At 35.2% G+C, this 24,818-nt stretch overlaps 1 protein-coding gene and 1 non-coding gene across 6 annotated transcripts in view; one reads left to right on the top strand and one right to left on the bottom strand.

Annotated features, from left to right (window-relative positions):
- ERBB4 (erb-b2 receptor tyrosine kinase 4) overlaps positions 1-24,818 on the bottom strand; it is a 1,148,959-nt gene that overhangs the window by 165,643 nt on the left and 958,498 nt on the right. For all 5 annotated transcript variants that reach the window (XM_066278878.1, XM_066278881.1, XM_066278877.1 and 2 more), the window contains exon 20: positions 14,545-14,730. In XM_066278878.1, the coding sequence (XP_066134975.1) occupies positions 14,545-14,730 (186 nt within the window). The remainder of the gene's footprint in view (positions 1-14,544; positions 14,731-24,818) is intronic.
- LOC136307071 (U6 spliceosomal RNA) lies at positions 21,559-21,665 on the top strand. The gene has a single exon (XR_010725763.1). It is a non-coding gene; the product is annotated as a U6 spliceosomal RNA (small nuclear RNA).

Genomic DNA, 24,818 nt, shown 5'->3' with positions numbered 1-24,818 from the left:
ATTCCACAAAAGCTTTGATCAGTGCTAGTCAAGATTAGTTGTATACCAGGGACTGGAAAAAACTCACAAAATTTTGTTAACCCCATCATGAAAGACCATTGACTACACACACTTGGGTTAAGGATTACCATACATTTATCTACCCAATAGCAGAAATGGAATCATTTGAGGCTAATGATCTAACTGGATATGCCAAAGCTTTAAAGAAATAACCACCTAAAATTTTTAAACATACTACATACAACTAGACATGAAATATTTTGAAAGATAGTTTTCACAAACTGAATCCCAATGCCCAGATTAAGAACAGTATTAATATCACAGAAGTTACTTTAATTTTATTAGTTATGTTTTATGGAATTACTTAACCTTTTATATAAATTAGCTTAAGAATAGTATTTTATACCTGATACCTATGTACTACTAGTGAGCAATGTCAGCCTGTTGAATTTAATTTTCTAAATAAAATTTATAAAAAATAGTCTTTTATTTAGCACTTAATGCATTCTTGGCAAAATCTTTATTAATTCTATTTTACTTTAGCAGAGTAACTTTGACAATTCTTGATAGCAGAAAAAGTATGAAAATATAATATCTTACTTCATTTTAAAAATAAAATAATTTAAAATTTAAAATTCGATTCACTCTGCCATCTAATCTACGAGAGACAATTTGACTTTGGGTGATGCGTATGCAACATAAGCAAATGTCAAAATAACCTGGAGATGTTTCCTCTGAACCTCTGTACCCTGATTGATCAATGTCACCACATTAAAACTAATAAAAAATTTAAAAAAAGATAAAAAAAGAGACTTTATTACAAATTCCTTGGCTTAAACCTTATCTATAATACTATATATTCTAATAGAGCAGGCCCATTAGTAAACTGTATTCATGCCAATGTGCTTGCTTGGGGTAATAATCATTGGAGTCCCTCATTCTAGTCCTTGCCAGTGAAAGTGCACTAAGAGCAGGTGATGTAGTGTTGTAATTATACAATTAGCCTTGTCAAGGCATAGGGCATTGGGAATAGCAGGATCTTGAAGCTTAAAATGTGGCTACTTGATAGATGACTGTCATTAAGCTCATCCTTTGTTCACTTTGTGATGGGGTAGATACTAAGCTCTAGGAAAAGGATGCTGATGAAGGATAAAATCTTTGACCCATAGCCACTCCTGTTCAGGTGCTCATAACCACTGCACTCCCCTCCCTTTCCACAATTACACATATATTCTGTTTCTCTCTCACCTTAACCTGATGAAAAAGAACATATGCCAATCCCTCTTTTTAATCAATCAAATCTAAATGCTTGAAAGTGAAATTTTGTGCAAATATTGTTTAGCCTAGTACTTCTAATAATGACAATAATGGCTCTCTCCATCCTCTACCCTTTTGCATAAATGTTTACTAAATTAATGTTGTATAATTTTCCCTACATAGAATAATTATATATTTAAAACATAAATTCCTCTTACTAAGTATATTCAAGATATATACAAATACTAGATACAGGTACATATATGTGCATGTGTATGCTTACAGGTACATGCATACATACACATCATACAAGCTGCATATATTTTATTTTATCATGCATGATACAACAAAATTACTGTAAAACTTTGAACTCTCTCAAAGGATAGAAGATTGGCATAAAGCCTTGACTGTTTTCTCTCATTCACTTTCAGCCTGTCTTCATTATTGACCTAATTTTCCTCCCTTCTGGCTCCATGCCCTCTTGGGCTTGATTGGACTATATCTCTTCTGTAGCCAGTGACCTTCCAAACCACTTTTCTCTGATAATTACAAGGTACAGAAATAGGAGTGTGGATGTTCCCACTAAGTAATTGCAAGAGGATCTGGTACTACATTTGGACTGTTGCCTCCCTCTTGTATCACATAGGTACACACAAACAAGGTCCTCTTTTTGACAGCCATTGTTCGAAAATATTTTTGTGCAAATCTATAGAGTATATCCCTTAAAATAAGACTCTGTCAAATTAACTAACGTTAGAATAAAACAGTGTTTAGAAAAATCTATGTACATTGTAATGTTTGAAACACAGTTAAGCGAAGAAGATGTTAAAAAATAAGTCATTATTATAACTATTGATCATGGTAAGACCTGAGTACTATTAAAAACAAAAGCAAAAAATAAAAACCCAAAAGTAGCTGTTATTATGGAGGAATGTCTAAAAGACTTAAAATAGTTCTATATTTTGATTGTGGTTGTAGTTATATGAATCAACACATTTGATAAAATTGCATAGAACTACACACACACATACACGAGTTTATGTTCTTGATGAATGTATTTATCTTCAAATGTACACTTAATTACTTACCCAATGCATTGAACTTCTATTACATCAGATGCTCTATATATGCAGCTATGAATTGTTAACAAAAAAGACCAATACATAATCCTAAAATATTTGAAAATTATTAGCTCATCTGAAACATTGTAGATTTAAGAAAACCAAAGAGGTGTCTCTCTTCTGGGGTTACTCCTGCACCAATGTCCAGTTCCTGGCTACAATATTATACTACAGTTATTCAAGATGTTATCATTGGGAAATCGGGTGAAGAACAAGGAAACCTTTTTTAAATTTTTTTGTAACTTCCTCTGACTCTACAATTATTTCAAAACAGAAAGGCTTTAAAACTGGAGAAAGACTTGGGCAGATGTAGAAGAAAGCAAATCTGTTCTGTCTGCCGTCTTACTATGGTTTTTATGTTTCCAGTCAAATCTCTTGATTTTCTTATCCTTTGTTTTTCTTATGTGTAGCAAAATGCAAGTCCTATCTGTCTGAGTTACTGTAAACATCTTACCTAAGTGAAAAAAAAAATGACACTGTATGCATACATCTGAAAGATCATGAATACATCCCCAACATCTGGAGAGCAATATTGTAACACCATCTACCCCTACAGCTTTAGAAACCAAAGCAATAGGGGAGCCATAAACTAGATATGCCAGCCTTGCTACTTTGATTCTGCATTTCAGAAAATCACTGTGTTCCTAAAATCTGTTGCCATACCAAGATTCATATAGTTATGACTATTAGGTGTAATTGTGAGCACTTTACACACCTGAAGTACAACTTAATCCATTTGGGTTGGATAGTTTTTCCTTTTCTGTCAAGAAAAAAAGTACATTAAAAGTACTAGCCAACACATAAATTTACAGTAAAGAAATTAAGCTCTTTACTTTCTGAATGTGTTCGATAGGTGAATGAAAACCTTTGCCATTTAGAGAGGAGAGTAACTTCTGGGCTGAATTCGAGCTGCTCAGCCTGCCAAACAAAATCACAGGCAAAGCACAGCAAAAGGAAAGGTTCCTATTTTGTAGGTTAGACAATAAACCAAACAAATGGCTTCTCTAAGTGAGAGACCTTCATATTTCATGCAAACCCCAGGAAATAATTAAGGCTTCAGTGCAATTTTTGGGACCTATGCTCTAGAAACTGCCTCAATCAACACTATTTTCATCTGGTGGAATTGAGATTTTCTTTTATCCTTTATATATTGTCCTCTTTTAAGGTAATGAGATTATGGCACATAAATAAAAAACATGAGGTTGTTCCAGCAATAAGATAGACATGATTCAAATTCAACAAGGTGCTTTATCGCCAATTTGGGAGGATACAATGTTATTAGACATAATGATGTAAAGATGGAGAGGAAAAACTATTGGTAGAAAAGGTATGTGTGTGTGTGTGTGTATATATATATATACACACACACCTTTTTAGAAGGTAAACTAAAAACACAAAAGTACTAAAAAAATTTTAAATCTAGCTGTCTCTCATTTAATATTCTCTAACGGGGGAAATAATTTTTATAGAGCATTTAAAAGTGGCCATAAGAAGTATAGATTGATTCTCTTCAATACTGTTGCAGTAATTTCACCTCAGTTACAACTGAGAAGCCCGCAAATCCTGTGGAGTTGGGGTACGAAATGCTGGTGGTCAGTTGATCTAGCCTGGGGCATCTGGGTTGCCAGGGTCATGTGTGAATTCAGGTCCTGGCTTTGTCACTGAGAATCAAGGTCGTCTGAAATGGGCTCTGCCAGCCATTTGGGCTTCAGGCTCTTGATGTTCAGCATCAGTACATCAGGTGGTGGTCAAGTCCGTCTCTGTGAGAACCCACGGAGCTCTCGGATTCCATGACGTTCCCTCAACACCCTCTGGGGCTGCACTTCCTGCTCAGTTTTATTTGTTTAGATTTTCAAGTAAGATTACACTGGACAGAACGTGTGTTACATTCTTTTGAAATCATAGAACTAGAGAATCATCTGGGGCTCTCTGCTATGCCAAAATGTTAACAAGTTCTGATATTATTATTATTATTATTATTATTTTAATTTACTACCACCAAAAAGAAACTTTTCTGGACTAGGTCCTATCTATGTAATTCTTCCATCACTTTTCTTTCCTTTCATATATGTAGAAGCAAAATATTTTCTTAAGATATGCATTGGTATTTTGTGCTTGCCTCTTCGGAGTAAATAGACAGATCTGTGTGTTTCTGTCGGAGCTCACTATCTTGAAAAGTTTTTTTTAAGGGTTTTTGTGCTGTAAGACCTAAAATTGCAATTCCAAAGCACAAGCCTCATTTTGGTTTTCTCTGAGAAGTTGACTTATTTCTACCTAGCAGCAGAGGTGAGGGCAGAATGCAGAAGATGCTGAGCTCAACCACCTGAAGAAAACAGATTCTGTCTCAGACTGAAGAGAAAAGGGGGTACCCTGGCTCCACAGGTGCCGAGAGTGGTGGCAGTGGGAAGACCTAAGTAAGCTCCTACTCTCATCCTGGGCCCGCAGAGGTGCTCCGCCTCTCCGGGTGTGCTGTGTGGACGGAGGCCCACGCCCTGCGGGACTGACTGCCATGGGGCAGAGTTTGTGGGAGCCTGTGCCGGCTAGCTGAAAGGAGGAGGAGAGCTCTGTGAGTCAGAGCCCAGTCACTCCAGGCATCCCACTCAGCTCAGTTTAGATCAGCTGACAATCTCCTGACACGTGAATGAGCAGAGCCAAGATCCCAGACTCATGAGAAACAAAGTCTGAGTTCTATGCCAAATAAAAAAAAAAAGAGGGATGATAATTAGGAAGCTGTGATGGTTGCTCATACCTGACAGACAGATTGGAGAGCTCTGATTCCGCGGAGCTGAGAAAAGTACCTTTATGTATGAATTATAAGGTCAGAAAACTGGAGATCCTGCCCCTGTTTTCTAAGCCCTGAGAATTCATCAGATTCTTCAACCTCCCTGAAAGAATCCTTGTGGCAATCTGCCAATAAATGATGAAAATGGAGTTTTTGACTTTTACAGGTTAGCACTAAGCAGAAAAAAAATAATCTGATATATTTCTAATCTAGTATATCAGACCATATTTATTTCTGTTTAACATAAGGGAATTATGGAAAATTTCTCTGGGTAGACTTGTGTTTCATCTTGGAAAAAGAAAACCAAGTGAACTCTTTATGTATGCAAAAGTACAGCAACCCTCCTGTGAGATGGATGGCTCTGGGAGGGCTGCCCCGTGTGGTTTTAAAATTAAATGTCAGTATCTACTGAGCGATACTATGTGTCAGGCGATATGCTAAGATGTTGACATGTTTTATTGTTTTATTTCTTCCAAATACCCTGTGATATAAATATTATCATTCTGATATTTAGATAAGAGATGTTTAAGAAACTTCCCCCAAATTTCACAGCTGGTAACTGGTAGTGTTAAAATTCAAAGCCAGATCATTATTATCCAATAAATCTATTTTCTTTCATTATAATGATAGTAGATTTTCAACAGAAGCTTGTTATATTCATGAGTACAATAGTAAGTGAGAACAAAGGAATGAAACTATAAATATAGTCAAATAAACAAAGGAATATAGAGGTGAAGATTAATAAAGAAATACATATATTCTTGTTTTGTAGAAACATTTGTCTAACTTTTCAGATTAGTATCAGTTGCTCCTATTTATTTATTAATTCAAATTTGATAAATAAGGGTTTTGCAAGCAGAAGCACTCTTATTTGATAAAAGAGAAAACAGCTCTCAAAGCTCTCATAACTATCATTCAGGATTCAAACCAAGATTGTATTTCACTATGGTTCATAGTTTCTTTTGTTTGTTTGTTTGTTTTCCTGCTACACTATGCTGTCTTACTATAGATTTCATGTCTACTCCAATTTTGAGGATAATAATATATTATTATTTTACTTAATATTATTATCTATTAGGCACTGGAGCTTTGGTAGTAAATGTGCATAGCTGATGCAGGGTCTACTTAACCATTACCACAGATGGACAAATGGAGGCTACTGCCTATTTTATAGGTAAGGAAATAGATTTAGAGACATGAAGTGATCTATCTGCCTAAGTCATACAGATGAGAAGTGGTACATCTGAAACCATGAAACTGTATTATTCAATCCTGGTCTAAAAAACTGTTGAACAGTACCATTCTATCTTCACTACATGAGGCAGTATTTCTGTGTACTTGTTTTTTGCATCTACCATCCCCAGTTGGACATAAGAATTGTGATAGAAGGACTTCTTATTGTTCTTTCTTGAATCTTCAGATCTTGGGATAATAACTGCTACATCATAACTGAATATATTTTAAATTCAATAAATAAACAAATCTCTCCTGGTTAAAAAAGATCATAAATATTCTCTGTGGTTTTCAAATTTCAAGTATCTAATTAAGACATGGGACGAATGCTGGACAGAGATTCTGAGAAATTCACCCACCAAACTGTCTCTTTAGGAAAAGAAAAAGTAAATGGCTTCTTCATGAAATAATAAATGATCTGTTCATGATATTCTAAATTAAGGTCCTCATTCTTGGACTATTATTATTTATTAATGGCTATTCGTGAGAATATAGAATGGATTCAAAGTTAAATAAAAGCAGATAAAATGTAAATAATCAGCAACCTTATTATATATACTTATCTCTCTCCCCCAAAATATTTATATGACTAGAAAAAATAATCTCCCTATTTTAACTTAAATTGTGAGTTGTCATTAAATAGAGGTTAGTATGTCACTAATATTATGTTCCTATTCTATTTTATCTTTAAATTTTTCTGTGTCAAAATATACCAAAAGAAAGTATTCAGTAAATTTGTATTCACAAACTCCTAAATATATTAAATATCATTGTTATATTATTAAATGTAATAAGGGCACATTTTGTCTTTTTGAGAATGTTAGTACTGGTCTTCCTTTTCTCTATGTATTATCTTAAAATTATATACTACATATATAATATACATAAATATGTAATATACTTATGTGAATATGAGTAAGGTGACATCTACATATAGAGTTTGGTCTTGACCATAAAAAAAATTTAGTACACAGTTAATAAGTATAATTGGCATAAGGCTCTGATTTGAATTTAATTTTGTTCATGCAGAAGGTAATGGCTGGCTCAAATGGGAGATTGCATTTTTCCTGTGACTGTGTAGCTGCTTCTAGAGAAAAATGAAAAAGAGGAAAGACAGTAAATGAAGGCTCAGTTCTCGTTACACATCCAGACCCTAAGGAGGACTTTGCATCTGTGTATAGAAGAGAGCAGGTCTTAACACAGGAATCTGCTCTTCTTTGCATCACTGAGAACGGTGCTTCTGCGATGACAAAGGTGCTTCTCTCCTCCTCACCCCTCCCACTAACTCCCACTCTGCTACCCATAGCAAAATTAAAACCAGGTTCACAGATACTTCCCAATGGCCACAAAGGTCAGATTTCACAATAGAATTCTTACTAGCTCCAAAAGTAATTTGGGAATCAACAAAGTAGAGTGCGTAATTAAAAAAAAAGAAGTTTAATTGAGGAAATCAGTCCTAATAGTCATGTTGACCTTTGAACAATACTTTTCTTAAGAGAATATAAATGTTGGAATTAATCTATTTATAAAATTGTGACTCAGAGTTTTTTATTTGTAGGTAGAATCTATATTATTCTTGTTAAAAACATATTAGGATAGGTTTTGTTCTTTAAAATATGGAATAATTTTTATTGCTATTTCCTTTTGGAAGAATTTTTAAGATTGAGTCAATTTATGACTTAATCAGGCAATGAATCATCTTGAAGTAGGGCATGGACCATTGACATATGTTTTTAGAATCATCTCTTTAACTAGATTCAATGGTAAACTACTGAGAAAGAAGGACGTTGAGACCCTGCATCTGAATTAAACTGCAAATCAATTAGAGCTCCAGAAGGAAATTCGACAATAAAGTAAAGAAGCCAGCAAAGCTCTGAGGAAGGTTTCAAGATTTTGAAAAATAATAGAAGCCCATTTTCAGTATTCAGGCTTTACAAATCCAGTAACAGCAGCAAAAAAAGAAAGAAAGAAAAAAGAGCTTCAAATAATAGCGTCCTTAGAAAAGATCTCACTTTTGTGCAGTAATAGGAAGTCAGCCCAATATTATTATATATATATATATATTTAGTTTGAGATCAAAAAAGCTCACTTTGCTCCTCTTCAGTAATGAGCTATCTTATGCAAAGAATTAAAACTGACCTCAGGTCTTTGCCACTTCACTGATAGTTTCATATGCTTTTAATATTACAAAGAATTCAATTTTCTAACATGAAACTCAAAGGTCTTGATAAGAGTGATGTAGAACAGCATCGTAGGAAACCGGGCAGGAAATCACATGAGGATGGGAGACCCAAGTTCTTTCCGCCAAAAGTCAGAAATACTCAACATTAAACAGGAGATTATGTCCTACTACCCTTAGTGCAGTCTCAGAATAAATGCTTAATCTTTTATGTCTGGGTTTTAAAAATTGAGTATTTTTAAATGATCTCATTAAGGTGTTGTAACTGTAGATGTGTGTCTTTCCTAATTGTTTCCATTTCATATATTATCCAAAAAAACCCCAACATAGTGTACATACATTCTTACCCTATGTTAAGCAGTATTGTTATAGCATATTACAGATATTATTTTATTCTCATGATAACTCCATTAAGAACTATTACCATCTCTAGTTTTAGGGGGCATAGAATGATTATCAAAATTGTCTAAAACCATAGAGCCGATAAGTAGTGGAGGTAGAATTTGAACATATTCAGTCTGGTTCTAGCATCCCTCTGCTTAACACAAACTAGTGCCAAACTATACATTCTAAATTCTTAACTTAATGTGTCACTTGTTATCAGTATTTATACTATATGATAATTCACAGAACGAATTTGAGCTCCCCTTATTATAATACTTTGTAAAGACAACATCAATTGAAAAATTCCCCGATGAATGAATATCTAGTACTTTTTCCTTAAACTGTGACAGAGATGCCGATGATAAGTAAAAATTCTCATGTAGACAATAAAAAGTATTATTCATGACAGAATATTTTCTTTTATGGGATTAATTGTGAGTCACAACTACAAATAAAACGTCCTGCTCCTCACAACTCCTCAAATTCAGAAGTGCTGTTGGAGGAGATAGTGTCTTCAAGCTGCAGTGGGGTGTGTGTGTGTGTATGTGTGTGTGTCTGGAGAGGAAAGAGTGCAAAGTGCTTTAATTAAAAGACCTCACTCAGGCAGTGGGGTGTGTGTGTGTGTGTGTGTGTGTGTGTGTGTGTGTGTGTCTGGAGAGGAAAGAGTGCAAAGTGCTTTAATTAAAAGACCTCACTCAGGCATCAGCTACCTGGTGTTGAATTCAGGTATCTCAAGCTATTACTGTGTCCTTTCGGACTTGCCTTCCCCCTTTCTCCTCATCTATAAAGTGGGAGAATAATGGCACTATTGAGTATAACTAGAGTTTCATTAAATATTAAATGACACAATGTACATGTAGCACCAAGTAGTTGGGGACACCACATGTAAGTGGTTAATTATATTCTAAATGCAATAGGGAAACTTCCTAATTTGGAGGAAAGTAAGGCATGCTTTATCAACACGGACTCAATCAGTATCAGTGTTATTCACCATGAAGCTTCTTCACTGTAAACTTAAAGACACTTTTCACAATCTGCCTAATTGTCTTTTTACAAGTCATTTGCCCAACTTGTTAGAAACAACTGTGAAAGAAGGAATTGTCACTATTGTCTTCCTGGCTTCATAAAGCACCTGGAAATATCGATATTATATGACTGATAAATAATAACATGTTCTGCTCCGCTTACCAAGTGAAAGCAGTTTCAAATGAAGCATATGCAGAGAAAATATGGCTGCCCATCAGAAGCAAACACACATAAAAATTTTGGCTTTTAATTTTGTGTTTTCCATTGAATAATATTTTATAGAATAATGAACCAATAGAGATGAAAGAACTTGAAATATGACAAAAATATTCTTAAAATATTTTCTTTCTTATATTTAAAAACTAAATTAGTGGCTCTACTATGGAATTGTTAGTGTGAATTTAATCAATTATTTAAATTCTCTGTGATGCACTTTCTCCCTCTTTGCAATGGACATATGATAATCATCCTCATAGCTTTGTCTAAAAAAATTTAGACAAATTAAAAAATAAACTAGATAGTTGTCCTTATGCAAGCTAAGTGCTTCCTATTAGCGACAGTTATTTTTTCTACATAGTGTTAAACTTTCCAAAGGTGTGTTATAGCACAAATAAAAATTGGTTATGTTATAGCACCATCTCCCCTCCTCCCAGCTTTGTCAACAACAAAAAGATTCACCCAAAATGAAAGTGGGTATCGGAGAATTAGGCTGACATTTCTCTTACTTTCATGAGTCTCTCTTAGTGAGAATTAAAAGCAAAGAAAAAGAATCATCTAAGTTATTGAAGTGGCTATTTGTAAAATACTTGTGTTTCCTAGGACTCTGTGACTCATGTTTTACAGATGTTTCTAAAACAGTTCTCTGTTCCATGGTTTTCAGCCTACAGCTAATAAAGGAGATTGTTTTTAAACACCCTGTGTTCTAGGAGCTGAGCCAGGAACCTTCCGTAGGCTATTTTAGTTAATCTTTGCAAATCATTATAAGCAAGTATATTTGTTTTCTATTGCTGTAAATAATTACCCCAATTTTAGTGGCTTGAAACAATATGAATTTCTTTTCTTACAACCCTGGGTGTCATAAGTCCAGAATTAACATGGTGGCAGGCCTGGGTTCCTTCTGGCTGTGCTAGGGCTGAATCTGTTTCCTTGACTTTTTCATCTTCTAAAAGCGGAATAAATTCTTCTTCTTGTGGCTCCATCCTCCACCTTCAAACCCAACATTCTCATTCTACTTCTCACTGGTAAGGTTCCCTGGATGACACTGGACTCACTTGGATAATTCAGAATAATCTCCTAATTTTCAAGTCTTTATTTTAATCACATCTCCACAGTCCCTTTAAACATCTTGAGAAACATTTGTAGATTATTTATATAACAACATATTTGGGGACAGGGACTTGTTAATCAGTCCACCATGGGTAGATAATATTCTACTCATTTTTCAGGTGGGGAAAAGTAATAGAATAATTATTAAGCCCATTTGAGAAATACAATCGGAAGAGATTGAATAATTTACTCAAGGTCACAAAACCAAAAAGTGGGCATTGCCATATTAATAATGTAAGTTCTTCTGACCCTAATGTTTCCACTACAGAATTCTTCCCCAAAAGTAGAAAAAAAATGATCAAAAAGAGATTCCCTTCTTAATGGTAGATTTTAAATTTTTTCTACAATACCTAAAACCCAATCTCAGGTGCTGAGAAAATATACGAATCAGCCCTAGTCAGTTCTTTGTTATCCCCTCTCTTCCCATATATTTAAATGCCTATAACTCCTAAATCTATATCTACATTCTCGAAATTTAACTATCTAATTGGCAACTCCAGTTATTGTTTTACAAACTTTTTCAATTTGCCATGTCTAGAACTGAACTGTTCTTTTTTTTTTTTTCCTGTTAATTAGTTCAACCCCTCAGCCTTCTCCACCTCAGATAACAGGACTGCCATGCTTCTGTTCCTGAGAGCCCACAGCTAATCTGTAATCAAATGCCTAAAGTTTGTCTCCACATCCCAGTCCAACGCTCTATCCACTGCGCCACCGCCTGGTCAGTGAAGTTGATCTCAAAACTGTTCTCTTCTAACTGCTACTTTCATTTCCATAATTATTTTTCTTCCGAAGCTGAACCACAGTGTTTAATCCTCTACTTAATTGGTTTATTTGTCAAATATTTGTTCATACGATTAGGGTATACAGAGAGAAGTAGGCCCATGCTTGATGCTGTTGACCTCCAGACACTTGAGTCAGCAGAGTACCTAGGACATGGTAGGTGTTTACAAATATGTCTTGAAGAATTAAGACTAAATAAACTTGCTACACAGTCAGGGAGTTATGTAAACACGTAGTATGACATTTAAATAATAAAAATGTGTTCAAGATACTAATGGCCAAAATTAAAAAGAAGAAGTGCTTCTGTTTAAAGAGAGAGAGGTTGACTCGGGAAAGCTCCATACAGGGACGAAGCCCACCTGGTATTGATGAATAAGAAAGAAACTATAAGAAAAGATTTCTAAGCAGAGGAGATGGCATTTGCAAAGGCAAAAAAAAAATGTTTAAAACAGTGTGATTATTCAGGGAACTCAAAGCTGTTTCTATTATTAGAGTGCACAGTCTTGCATAAATGATATATTAATGCCATGTATCCCTAAGGACAAAACCTAAATTATGGAAAACACTGCAGGAAATATAGAGAAGAACTGAGAAATTTGAAACTTAGTTTTGTTTTCATTTATAGAGCTAGGATGATTTGAGGATCCTTATCACATATTTAGCTCACTTTATAAATTATAGACAGTCATAGATAAGTAAATCACATTTTGAGGAGTTATATTTAAAATTTCATTACCATAAAGAATTCTCCTAGTTGTGAGATAATCATGCGATAGTCACAAAATTATAATACCTGGTTCAAAGGAAACCATATTGAGAAATATGGTTTAGTTAACTAAACTGAGATTTTCTTTCAAATAATTTTTTTTTTGGTTTTCATTTAAGAGTTATTTCAAATTTCTACTTTGAGTAATATATTCTTATACTTCTTAGATTGTAAAGAGAAACAGCATAATATTATTAAAATAACACTTCAGTATTTATATTATACAATTGCAAAGATTAACATCACTGAAGAATTTACAGAACATAAGGTCATTGCACATCTTTCGATGTACGAGTTGCAACAGTGAATGAAGACGCATTTCAGCCCTATATGTCTAGAAAAAGAGAACATTCGAGAAATGCCCTTGGTAGAGGTAATCATAAATAGTTTCTTGAACATAGAGAATGCATACCAGAAATTGAGCACTGATAGACTGCCTAGCATGAATGTTTTACTTGGATCTAAGAGCAGTCCAAAGTTTGAGCCAAGATTTAAATTTGGAGAAGTCATGTAAAAAACTCCAGTTTGGGCCCTCTTTAAAAAAATTGGAAACCACAGTCTCCTAAATGGCAACAGCTGCTCTGAAGTCCATCCCAGAGGCACGCCCCCATCAGCCCAGTTACTGAGATGCAGGCCTCTTGCCTTATGTGTGCTACACGCCCGAGACCTTGGGCCAGACCAGTAAGAAGCCCAGCCATTAAAGACTAGATCACAATGTTAGGAAAGCACTTAGTATTTGACCATTTGTAATACTGAGAATGGAAGGTACACGCTTTTTTCATAAAAGCATCTAAAAATGAAACATTTAAGATATTTTAATCTCTTCTTCCTTGGATTTTGTTTTCTCATTAAACTGAACCAAAACAAACAAAAAAGCCAGACATAGCTGGTGTATCTCTTCATCATAAGCACATCGGGTGGTCTTAAAGCTGGCCTCTGGCAGGACGATGAAGCCCCCTCAACAGCCTTGTGCTGCTGGCGTGGTGGCTTCGTTTCATTTGTTCAAATGTTCAACTAAAATCTCACTTGATAAAACAATTTTGTGCCTTATATTTTTTAAATTATAAAACTAGATAATCTTCTAGGGCTTTATAATGTGCCAAAATTTTAACGATTTCTCATAGTTTTTTTTTTAAAGATTCAGCACTCCTTACCATGTAAGTTTTCTAGTTCTTTCCTTTACTTTTATATATTCAGAAAAATATTTCATTAAGATATTCTTTTATATTTTATGCTCGCCTCTTCAGAACAAATAGGCAAATCTGTGTGTTTCTGTCTGAGCTCTCTATTTTTAAAGGGTTTTTAAGGGTGTTTGGGCTACAGAACCCTAAATGGCACAAGTCCCACTTAGGTTTTGCTTGAGAAATTGACATATCTCTACCTAGCAGCAGAGGGGAGAGTGGAACATGGTTTTATTTTCCTCTTCCTTATCAAACATATTCCACCCACCTGGCCAGGAAGCTATTTGTTTTGTCATCTGGCCAATATAACTATCCAAAAATATGTAAGTATATTATGTGTTTTATCAGTGGTTGAATGTAACTACCTCCTTGTAATATATCTTTTAACTTAAAAAATATAATAAACTTAAAGAGATGGAAAAAAATTTACATATTTGAACATCCAAACTGTTCTAGATCAGGAAATATAAAGCTAGAAGTCATTTCCACGGGTGGTGATGAGCACTTACCTTAGCTATCTGGACACACCAGTTAAGCAGCAGCTGTGACCCAATGTTATCCTTGTGTTCATGGACATAATCCAACAGGCAGCCATGGGGCATAAGCTGTGTAACCAGCTGAATGGTTGGGCTCAGGCACACACCCAATAACCGGACTAAGTGCGGATGGTCCATACTTGCCATGATCAGAGCTTCCTGTAAGAAAAAAATATAACACCACCATTTCATTTCAAAGTTCTTTAACTGCACTCATGGTGCTGATAAGGATTTTGAAATGTATTCTCATTTAATGAAATTAGTTAAAAATGAAAAGACGTTATGTTATAATTATAGTCTTAGTGATTTAATTCAAGGACATTCAATGCAAAACAAACAATATATATTTTTCAAAGTTAAAAATGTTTTTAAAATATGTGCATATAAATGAATAGCAATGTTTTCCATTTTGTAATGCAGACTATATCAAATGTTATTTACTGCCAGATAAATTGAAATAGAATCCTGTTTTATACTGTGGATTTTTAACATCTGATCTTCAGTTCTAGAATACAATAATTTACACAAATGCAGTTATTTACTTATAGAATAAGTTGATCAAAACTTAGGTCATCCATTACCCATGTGAATTCGAACAGCATATATAAGTATAATTTCTAAATTATAAATATCAAAACTTAAACAATTATTAGCAATATACTCGTATATTTATGTGAAGAGTACACTTTTATTTTTGGTATTTTTCTTAAGTTGGAAACGGGGAGGCAGTCAGACAGACTCCCACATGCGCCCAACCGGGATCCACCCAGCATGCCCACCAGGGGGCAATGCTCTGCCCATTTCGGGCGTTGCTCTGTTGCAACTAGGGCCATTCTAGCGCCTGAGGCAGAGGCCACAGAGCCATCCTTAGCACCCAGGCCAACTTTGCTCCAATGGAGCCTTGGCTGTGGGAGGGGAAAAGAGATACAGAGAGGAAGGAAAGGGGGAGGGGTGGAGAAGCAGATGGGTGCTTCTCCTGTGTGCCCTGGCCAGGAATTGAACCCGGGACTCCTGCACGCCAGGCCAACACTCTACCACTGAGCCAACTGGCCAGGGCCAAGAGTAAAATTTTAATAAAAATTTAGTTCCTAACTTTCCCTCAACACAAATTTATTTTATTTTCAAAATTACAAGTGACATCTTATTCATAGAATTGAAAAGCTGAGAGCTAGGTGAAACTATAAAACCATGTCTATTCCAAATTTAAAATTTCATGAAATAAGGAAATAGTTCAAGGTATTTTTTATCATTATCATAAAGTCACTTTTGCTTAATAGAGATAAAATTGTTTTTAGTGTATATAAAAGTGAGATTCCAATGAAAAGTTATTTAAAATTTCTTTATTAGAATTGGAAACAGATATGACCTTATATACACACACACACACACACACACACGCAAAAGGGTGTGATAAATAAATGACAATTATTATCAATCAGTTTATATATGAAAGCATGTTAATTGTACTAATCTTGAACAGTGTCTGTATCTTTGAAATTTTTTCAAAACAAAAAATTGAGGACAGAAAACAATGTTGAGCATGGCAAATTGAATATACACATTGATTTCTGTTTGCTCTAAATTCCACTATACTAACAATAAAGGAACTAATAAAAACTCAGACCCCCAAAACCATAGAAAGGAGGCAATAAGGAAAAAAATAATTCTAGAAGCAGGAAGTGTCTTACGAGTAGTAACGGACATAGCAAATATAAGAGGTCAGAAGTCTACCCTAGCAAGGGAGAGGACTGAGAAGAAATCCAATTTACAGCATCACAGCCTCGACTGTTAGCACTACAGACTTTTGTAAGCTGAGTGGAGAGCACGACTTCCACATTCTTAGGAGAGACTAGCCAAAAGGATTGTGAACTGTAGATATGAGGTGCAGTGGAAAAAGGACTCTGATAAAAAAAAAAAAAGTTAAAATCATGCAAATGGATACATGGTGAAAATTGGGGACACTCTTTAGTTCCTTCTTCCAAATGGAGCTGTGGCTTCAAAAAACCTGCAAGTTTCATGTAAATCTCAAATTCGATGTTGAGGAAGATTTTAACAAGATGAGTTGATACACAAACATACCTGGTCTTAAAAACGTTATATTTCAGATGCTTCCTTTCTCTGTGAAATGTGCTTATTAAATAGAGTGTGGAGGATAAAAGAGTACATTAAATTGGGGAAACAAGGAATGGGCAGTGTTGGAACATCGCAGAATAGAAGATGTACACCAGACAGGGAGAATAATCAGTCCAGACTGCAGTGGGACATAGCGCTCTGGGAAGGCTGATCAAAGAAGCTGCTATTGATAGAATACCTACCGAGTTTAAAGTATGTACATTTTAGAGCATATCTATGTTTCTAGCAGTAGTTGAAAATCAAATTAGTGAAAGATACATAGAAAACTAAGTAAAGATAAAAAAAAGAAATTGATTTGATATGAAACACGAGAAACACACAAGAAAATAATTGTGTTTACTCCAGAATACAGTTGCTAACAGTTATAGGATCATAACCATGTAAACACAAAATGCTATAAAATAACCACATATCATATAACTATATTGGGAGATGGCGGGCAGGGAGGTACACTTCTGCAAGGCAAGGCAGTGGTGGAAAGAAAGTGAAAGGTACATTCCTATTGTTCATAGTGAAAAGTTAATACTATATGATGCATAAAATTGAAAAAATAACGGTTGATAGAATAAGCATATAATTTAGTTATATGGAGATAAGCTATAGGAGACATTGCCAGGAAGGGGAAAGTGATTACTTTGGGCAACGGAAAACAGGGTCGGGGAAAGGAAGGGTGGATAGCATCATTACTTCTGAAGAAGGACTTGGCTTTTTATAATTATTATCTTAAAACTATTTCTGAGGACATCATTTGCTTTTAACCTCCACTACTGTTTTGGTGGTGTAGAGTTCAGCTGAACCTAAAGATTATTCACAGTTATGGAGTATGTCTTACACATATTACAATATCTAAATTTACTTAATCTAGACAGTTTTTTATGAGGTGAGCATTTTAGTTTTTGAGCAAGGAAGGGTGGGTGGGGCAGTATGGGACCTGCTTGGAGAAAAGAGTGACTCAGGGCCAAACACAAGACATAAGCTGGTAGAATGGCATCAGCCTTATTCAAAGGACTTTGGTTTTGAGCCAGTATGGGCAGAAGCTGAAATTGTCATATTCCAGATGGCTTCCAAGTAGGTTAGGTCCTCCAATTCCCCTTTCCTCAGACACCTCAGGGAACCAGTAGGTCACAGAATGCGAGAGTTTCTATACTTCTTGCCTGAGACCACCGCCACTGAAACACCTTGAGGACTGGCAGCCCGGGAGAGGCATCATTCTGGCAAGGACATTGGCTTCCTCAGGTGGTACCTGTCAACAGCGCCAGGGGTAGGATGTCTCAGTGGCTCAGACACACACCACATGGGGGCAAGAACTGGTAAGAAAGGACACTTAGATACCACAGGGTGACTGCAATTGGGAGACTGGTTATGAATGTGTATTAGACACCCAGTAATTTTCCACACTATTTGGGAAAGGTTCGCTGGAGACTGAAGTTTCTGCATAGTTGGCACAGTCAGAAACTTGGGTAAGCAACAGAATCAAATGTCAAAATAACCTGGAGATGTTTCCTCTGAACCTATATACCCTGATTGATCTATGTCACCCCATTAAATTAATAATAATAGTAATAATAATGATAATAATGAAAAACCAAACTCATAGAAACAGAGGGTAGTATAATGTTAATAAGAGGGTAAGAGACATAAAGAGATGTTGATCAAAGGGTAAAAACTTTCAGTTATAATATATAGCATGATTATTATAGTTAACGGTACTGAATCATATACTTCAAACTTGCTAAGAGAGTAGATCTTAAATGGTCTCACCATATACACACACAAATGATAATTATGTAAGGTTATAACAACAACAACAAAAAGAAACGAGATATTACTCAAGTATTTATATAGCCCCATCTGGATCAATGAGAAAGAAACATTTTGGTTTTACTTACTGTATATTTCAGTAAACATGGGAAATGAAACAATACTCTATGGTTATAAGGTGAGTACAGAGAGGAATGTTATCCAAGCTAAATTACCTATTATTCAATCTAGTATGAGTATTAATTGATTGATAGCAACATTAATAAATATTAAAAGTATAAACCAGAGGGTTGTTGTGCTAAATTTTGAAATTCACACATATAAATAGACACATACACACCAATACATAAGCAGAACATCTAATCAAATTAAACATCTAATTCAATTAAGTATCAAATTAGATATTTAATTAATAAATATTAGTTATCTAATGAATGTAAATGTACACTGATTATTTTCTCTTTCTTTCTCTTCTCCGGTAGCTCTCAGTCTTGCATGTGCATACAAATCGCCTAAATTTATTTCTAAGGTAGCTTTCCTGACCCATTCCCAGATAAGCAGGTCTGAAAGTGGATCATAAATCTGCATTTGTAACAGGCCCCTTAGATGAAGCCACCATAAGAAATATGAACTCTGAGAAATTCTAGAACGTCTATGCCAAATTTGCGTCCCAGTAATCCATTTCAAAAACAGTAACATGCAGCACGATTTTTACTTTTATTATGGCCCTATAAAGCAGTCAAGAGGTAGTAATTCTCAGCTGTAAAATGACACCAAGGTAAGTAGGATTACTGTCTCAGGTCAAGTGACCAGAGAGTAGCAGGATCAGTGTTAAGATACTGGAGTCCTGACTCTTAGTGAAGTCCTATTTGTTACAATAGTAACAATAACGTCTATTTTTTTTAAACTTCATTTTCATCAGCACTTCACACAGTAGGTGCGTGTCTTGTTAACAAGCAGACAGCCACGGACACCTGAAGTAGCCATACCTCTGGAAATTGGGTCAAATTACACTTTAGCTCCTGAGAAGCAACAAAAATCAAACAACAAATTTGCACCTACAGGAAAACCACTATCGCTTATAATATGCTTTCAGAAAAAGGCAAAGAAACATATCTTTCCAATTTCCTAAGAGTGGTATTTGGTACAGGCAATTTCTTAATGCAAAGAAAAATAATAAAATTTCAGGTCAAAGAGAGACTCTGAGGTTATTTCAGGCTTCTTTTTCAGCACAAAATATATACACAATGCTTTTTTTTTTCTCTTTGAGAACTCAAGGAGTAATGATAATTCTATTCTAAATAAACATTTGAAAAGTTTACACCAGCAGAGTATAAAAAAGCAACATGAAAGTTCTCTCTTAAAAAATCTATTAGTAAGTCCTGGCTAAAAGCTGGGGTTGTATTAAGGAAAATTGCTCATCAGACTACAAAGAGTATTTGAAACCAAATTGCAGTGTATTTGCATAATAGTTCTCTCTTTTTTTTTTTTTAGAAAGGAAAAACGAACAAGACACTAATTGTAGGTTTTATTTTCATAAAGGAAATAGCAGATGGCTTTTTGGGAGATAGGGGACTAGATAAAGCAAAGAGAATATGGATTCATTTAGAGTGATGAGTGGGATGGAAAGGGGAAAAAAATCCAATATTTTAATAATAGAGTGTTGGGTTTCAATAAATTACTCTGCATTAAAACTAATAATGTCTGCTGTTCCATCTCTCGTGTGAGGCCTATGGAAAGAATTTTTGAGTCTCTGCTGTTGTCAGTAAAAAATGTCATCAAGGCCACTGGAATACATACAGTTTGACATATGCATTATTAATTTTTCCAGAAATAAAATTATTCTCCATCTCTGTTTTCCCTTTTGCTTTATAAAATTTCTCTTGGAGGTGAATAAAGAATTTTTCATTGAACAAGGGGAAAGATGTAAGAGCTACTACAATGAACACTGAAGCAGGAATATTTTTCTTTATAATGAGGTCTGGTTTGTATAAGGACTTTTTTTTAATCCACCCTGAGACTACCAGGGCATAGACAGAAAGCTCTAAAACATGTGTACCATTATTGCTATTTGTTTCTCTTTTTCGGTCTCAAAGGACAACATTTCTGTACAATAATAAAACTGAGCAATACCATTTGTCACATTTTTAAGGCATCATGTTGCCCAGCCTTCAAGTGTTTATGCCACCTAAATTTGTTTATTCACACATGTTGGTGAGTGGTTTCACAAAAAGAAACACACACACACACACACACACACACACAGCCAGTGAAAACTTATGGGCTATTCCCTTTAAAAAAATATGTTAACTTCAGCCAAACTTTCAGTATTTCATTATATCAGTGGGCCTTTAATTCAATACCCTCCAGCTGAAAATGGGAAAAATCTCATCGTTTCAGGAATAAGGAAGATAAAAAGGGAGAAATAGAAGAAGAAGAGATAGACAGCTAATGTAGACAGAGAAAACCGTGCTTAATGCTCAGCAGATTGATGAGTGCTCACAGGGCATGCCTCTCCTAAAGGCAGAGGTGACGGTGATGAGGAAAACAAAGAAGATAATGGTGATGGCAGTGACGAAAAATGACATAAAATCATTGCTCCATTATAGTGTTTTACAAACTTATTTTGTTGCAGATGGTATCGGATAATAAAGTAGATGAAATCTCCATCTGTTCCTTCATGTGCAGAATAAATAATATTTTCATTTGTGCAAGTAGTGAGCAGCAATTAGGCAGGTTGAATTAATGTGTCATCAGTTCAAGTTTGTCCACGTTGCTCAGTGGCCTCAGACTCCTTTCCAAGCTCTGGTATCATTTTTGTGGACTTGAACAATCAAGATTAGGATCCTTCCAATTTTTAGAGTCTTTCTACATAATTCACCCTCTGGGTGGCAAAATCTTAGATTTAGACACTACTGAACAATGCTACACAATGAAGTGCTTTGTGAATAATTTTACACAAGGTAGAATTCTACCTTCTGACTGTGATTTCTACATTTCCCCTATCCCCTATTGCACTGAATTTCCCCCCACTCTTATTATCTTTTCTTATCCTTCTGTCATACATCCATTCACTTAAAAATAATTATTGAAGTGCTTGCTTCGGCAGTACATATACTAAAATTGGAACGATACAGAGAAGATTAGCATGGCCCCTGCACAAGGATGACACGCAAATTCGTGAAGCGTTCCATATTTTTTAGAATTAAAAAAAATAATAATTATTATTGAGAACCTGCTGTGCACCTGGCACTGATTAAAGCTGGGTCTAAAATTCTACCAAGAGAGGCAACAATTAAACAGAGAAAAACAAATAAGTATAATATAAATAATTATATTAAGGATTATGGAGAGAATAAAGAGGGCATTGTGACAGGTAATAAAATGGTGGTCTTGACGGTCCTTTAGATAAGGGTAGTCAGGAAATGTGCCCTGAGATTTGAAATATGAAAAAAAAAAGCCAGACTGACGAATCTGAGAGAAGAACCTAAGAGACTGGAAGATTTTGGAGGCTCCGAGAAGGCACCTGTGCCTGAGATTTAGCGAGAGCTACAATGCTATGAGATGTAGGTTGGGGCTAGGTCAGGAAAGGCCTTGCAGTCTGGGAAGAAGACAGAAATTACAATATTTTTAATGCCTACCTCCTGTTATGCTTCACTTACTGCCCTCCTAGCCTGCACTCCGATGTTAACTATTACAATGAAAGCATCTACCATAATTATGATCTTTTTTTTTCCCCCACTGATTTTCCCATTTGGTCGCTTCTAGGCAAAAAGCAACTATCACCTGATTATTTAAACTTTCAAATATTGTTAGAGAAAGGCATAGATTCATTGGGGTTGGCCCTAAATCGCCTGATTTGATCCTCTAAAAATAGCCCTCAGTTTTTATTTTTTAATTTCTTATTGACTCTTGACTACATTATTATGATTTGTTTTGCTGAAAAGAAAAAAAAATAAACTCTCTACCTTTTGCAACATTTACTCTGTAAAAGGTAGTCTTGACATCACTCATTTTGTCCTCTTTAATAATTTTGCCAGTGCTTACTTCTAGTACAATTTAAACCTCACTCTATATTATCACCTGCAAGGTACCTATAAGTATATTTAGATGTCCCATAGTCTAAAAATAAAAGTTTCTTCAATTTTTCCTTTTCTCTACTTTGGGAATATTTGTTGTTCTTGCTTTGGCTATTTGTTTATTCTATGGTTTTTCAACCCTTAGGACTCTAGTTTTTCTGCAATTTTCCTGTGCTCTTATTATTCAAATTATTCTTGATAATGACCTCCTTTTCACCAGTTGACAGGTTTATCCTCTCATTCACCCATTTTCCTCACCTATGCACTATTTTACTTCCCTGAACACTCATCATTAGGACAGTCCCTCTCTGATTTTATATTTTACTCTATCCTAAATCTTCTATCTCTCTGGATATTCTTAATATAATTATTGACACCTGCTTTTCCCTCTCATACATTAACTATGGAAATGCAACCAAGGCCTTTCCCTAACATCCTTTACTTTCATCAATCATTTCCTGCATCCATATATTTTATTAATTTAGGAAACATGACAAAGTTAGCAAAAACATGGAATCAACTGAAAAACTGTGTGGTATTTCAGGATTTGATATCGCTTGAAGCTCTTTAAATAACATCATTATTTATAAAGACATAAAACAGAATCCATTAGCATCACACCCAAAATATCTGTCGGAAATACCCCACATATAGGAATTAATTTATGCCCATATTCAAAGATTTTTTTTTCTATTCCTGTAATTTCAACTGCCATCTCTGAGCAAGGGACTCACAGGTCTTCATCTATGTATACCTCTCATATTACAATACCTATGCCTGTCTTAGTAAAGTACTTCTTATGTGTCTGCCATCTCTAAATTTTTTTCTGAAAGTAGTAATATTATTGGATCATTTTAATTAGCTTATTACCAAATTTTGAGTGTAAGGTTGACAGTAAAACATCAAAGCTCTTTTATTAATAAATGAACAGGGTTGTTATAATATTCCCCACTTCTCCTCCTACCTCATTCCAAGAACCAGCCCATATTTGCAATGTCTCTGTTCACTTTGACAGAGATATCCTACCAGACCTAAAACTTAGGACACAATGCAAATTTCTTCAAAAGAGATTGTCTGCTAACACTGCTAATTTTATAAATTTCAGAAACATTTTATAATTCGGTTTTAAAATCTTGGATTCGTGTTTGGCATTCTTATTTTTATTGTTTTCCATTTCACTCCATAGACAATATCCTGCCAAGTTCTAATAACTGCTCATTCTAATGTGGCTTAAATGCATACAGCCTTCTGTGTATTTCATTTGAACTGACTCCTTTAGTTCAAACTCACATCAGTCCTACAAAAAGAATGCTGATCTTTTTTTTTCAGTAACTTTGGTCTGTTTTTGCTATAACCTACAAAATATCTGGCATTTTTGGAATGTTACATAGACAGCCTTAATCTTGCATGGACTCCATAAATATTTGTTAAATTAGATTTCATATGTTGAAAACTACAATAAATTTTGCAATGAAGATGAGACTATGTTCCTAGCTAGGACACTAATGATCTTTTGGGATTGATCTGCCTATTCCTCTTTGTCCTTCCAGATTCTGACTCCATCCTTCTCTACTTTGACATGGGTCGAGTGAAACTGATCCAAATGCGTAACAACAGGCTCCTTGTCCCTTGGCTTTGACTTGGGTTTAGCTAATAAAAAGCAACAGCAGAAGACTGAAGAGAGAAGAGAAGGAGGTGGGTGTTTACCCCTTACTCTCCAGTTTCCTGCAGATCTCATCCCAAGGCCACAGCTGCTGTCAGTCCAGGGTAACCCTCTCCTTGCTCATTCAGGCCGACCATCTCTGTTACTAGTCTTGAATGACTTCAACCATCTCAGCTGCTATTCCTCAATCCTGCCCATACCTTTCTAAAAACTCCTTTGTTAAGCTCTCTTCCATTACTCTAATGTACAGCATGTATTTACTGCAGGGATTTTTCTGAGGCTCTTATCTTGAGCAAGTTACATAACCTAACACTTACTTGAAAAAAAATGACACACCACGTCTCTGATAGCAAAACATGGCATGTATAGAATACTAACACCCCCTCAACTTATCCATTGTAAATACTACTAAGCAATCATTGTGGTAGGCTGATATGAATCCCAAAATATTACCAGATCCTAATCCCATGAATCTGTGAATATTACTTTATTGGGAAAAAGAATCTGTACAGATATGATTAAGTTCAGAATTTTGAGATTATTCACATGGGCTCTAAATCCTCTCACAAGTATCCTGATAAGAGCAGCAGCGGTGGTATAGCTGCAGACAC

This window comes from Saccopteryx bilineata, chromosome 5 (genome assembly GCF_036850765.1).
Source record: "Saccopteryx bilineata isolate mSacBil1 chromosome 5, mSacBil1_pri_phased_curated, whole genome shotgun sequence".
Lineage (NCBI taxonomy): Eukaryota > Metazoa > Chordata > Mammalia > Chiroptera > Emballonuridae > Saccopteryx > Saccopteryx bilineata.
Note: the sequence above shows the minus strand (reverse complement) of the source record. Positions and strands in the feature narration are given on the sequence as shown.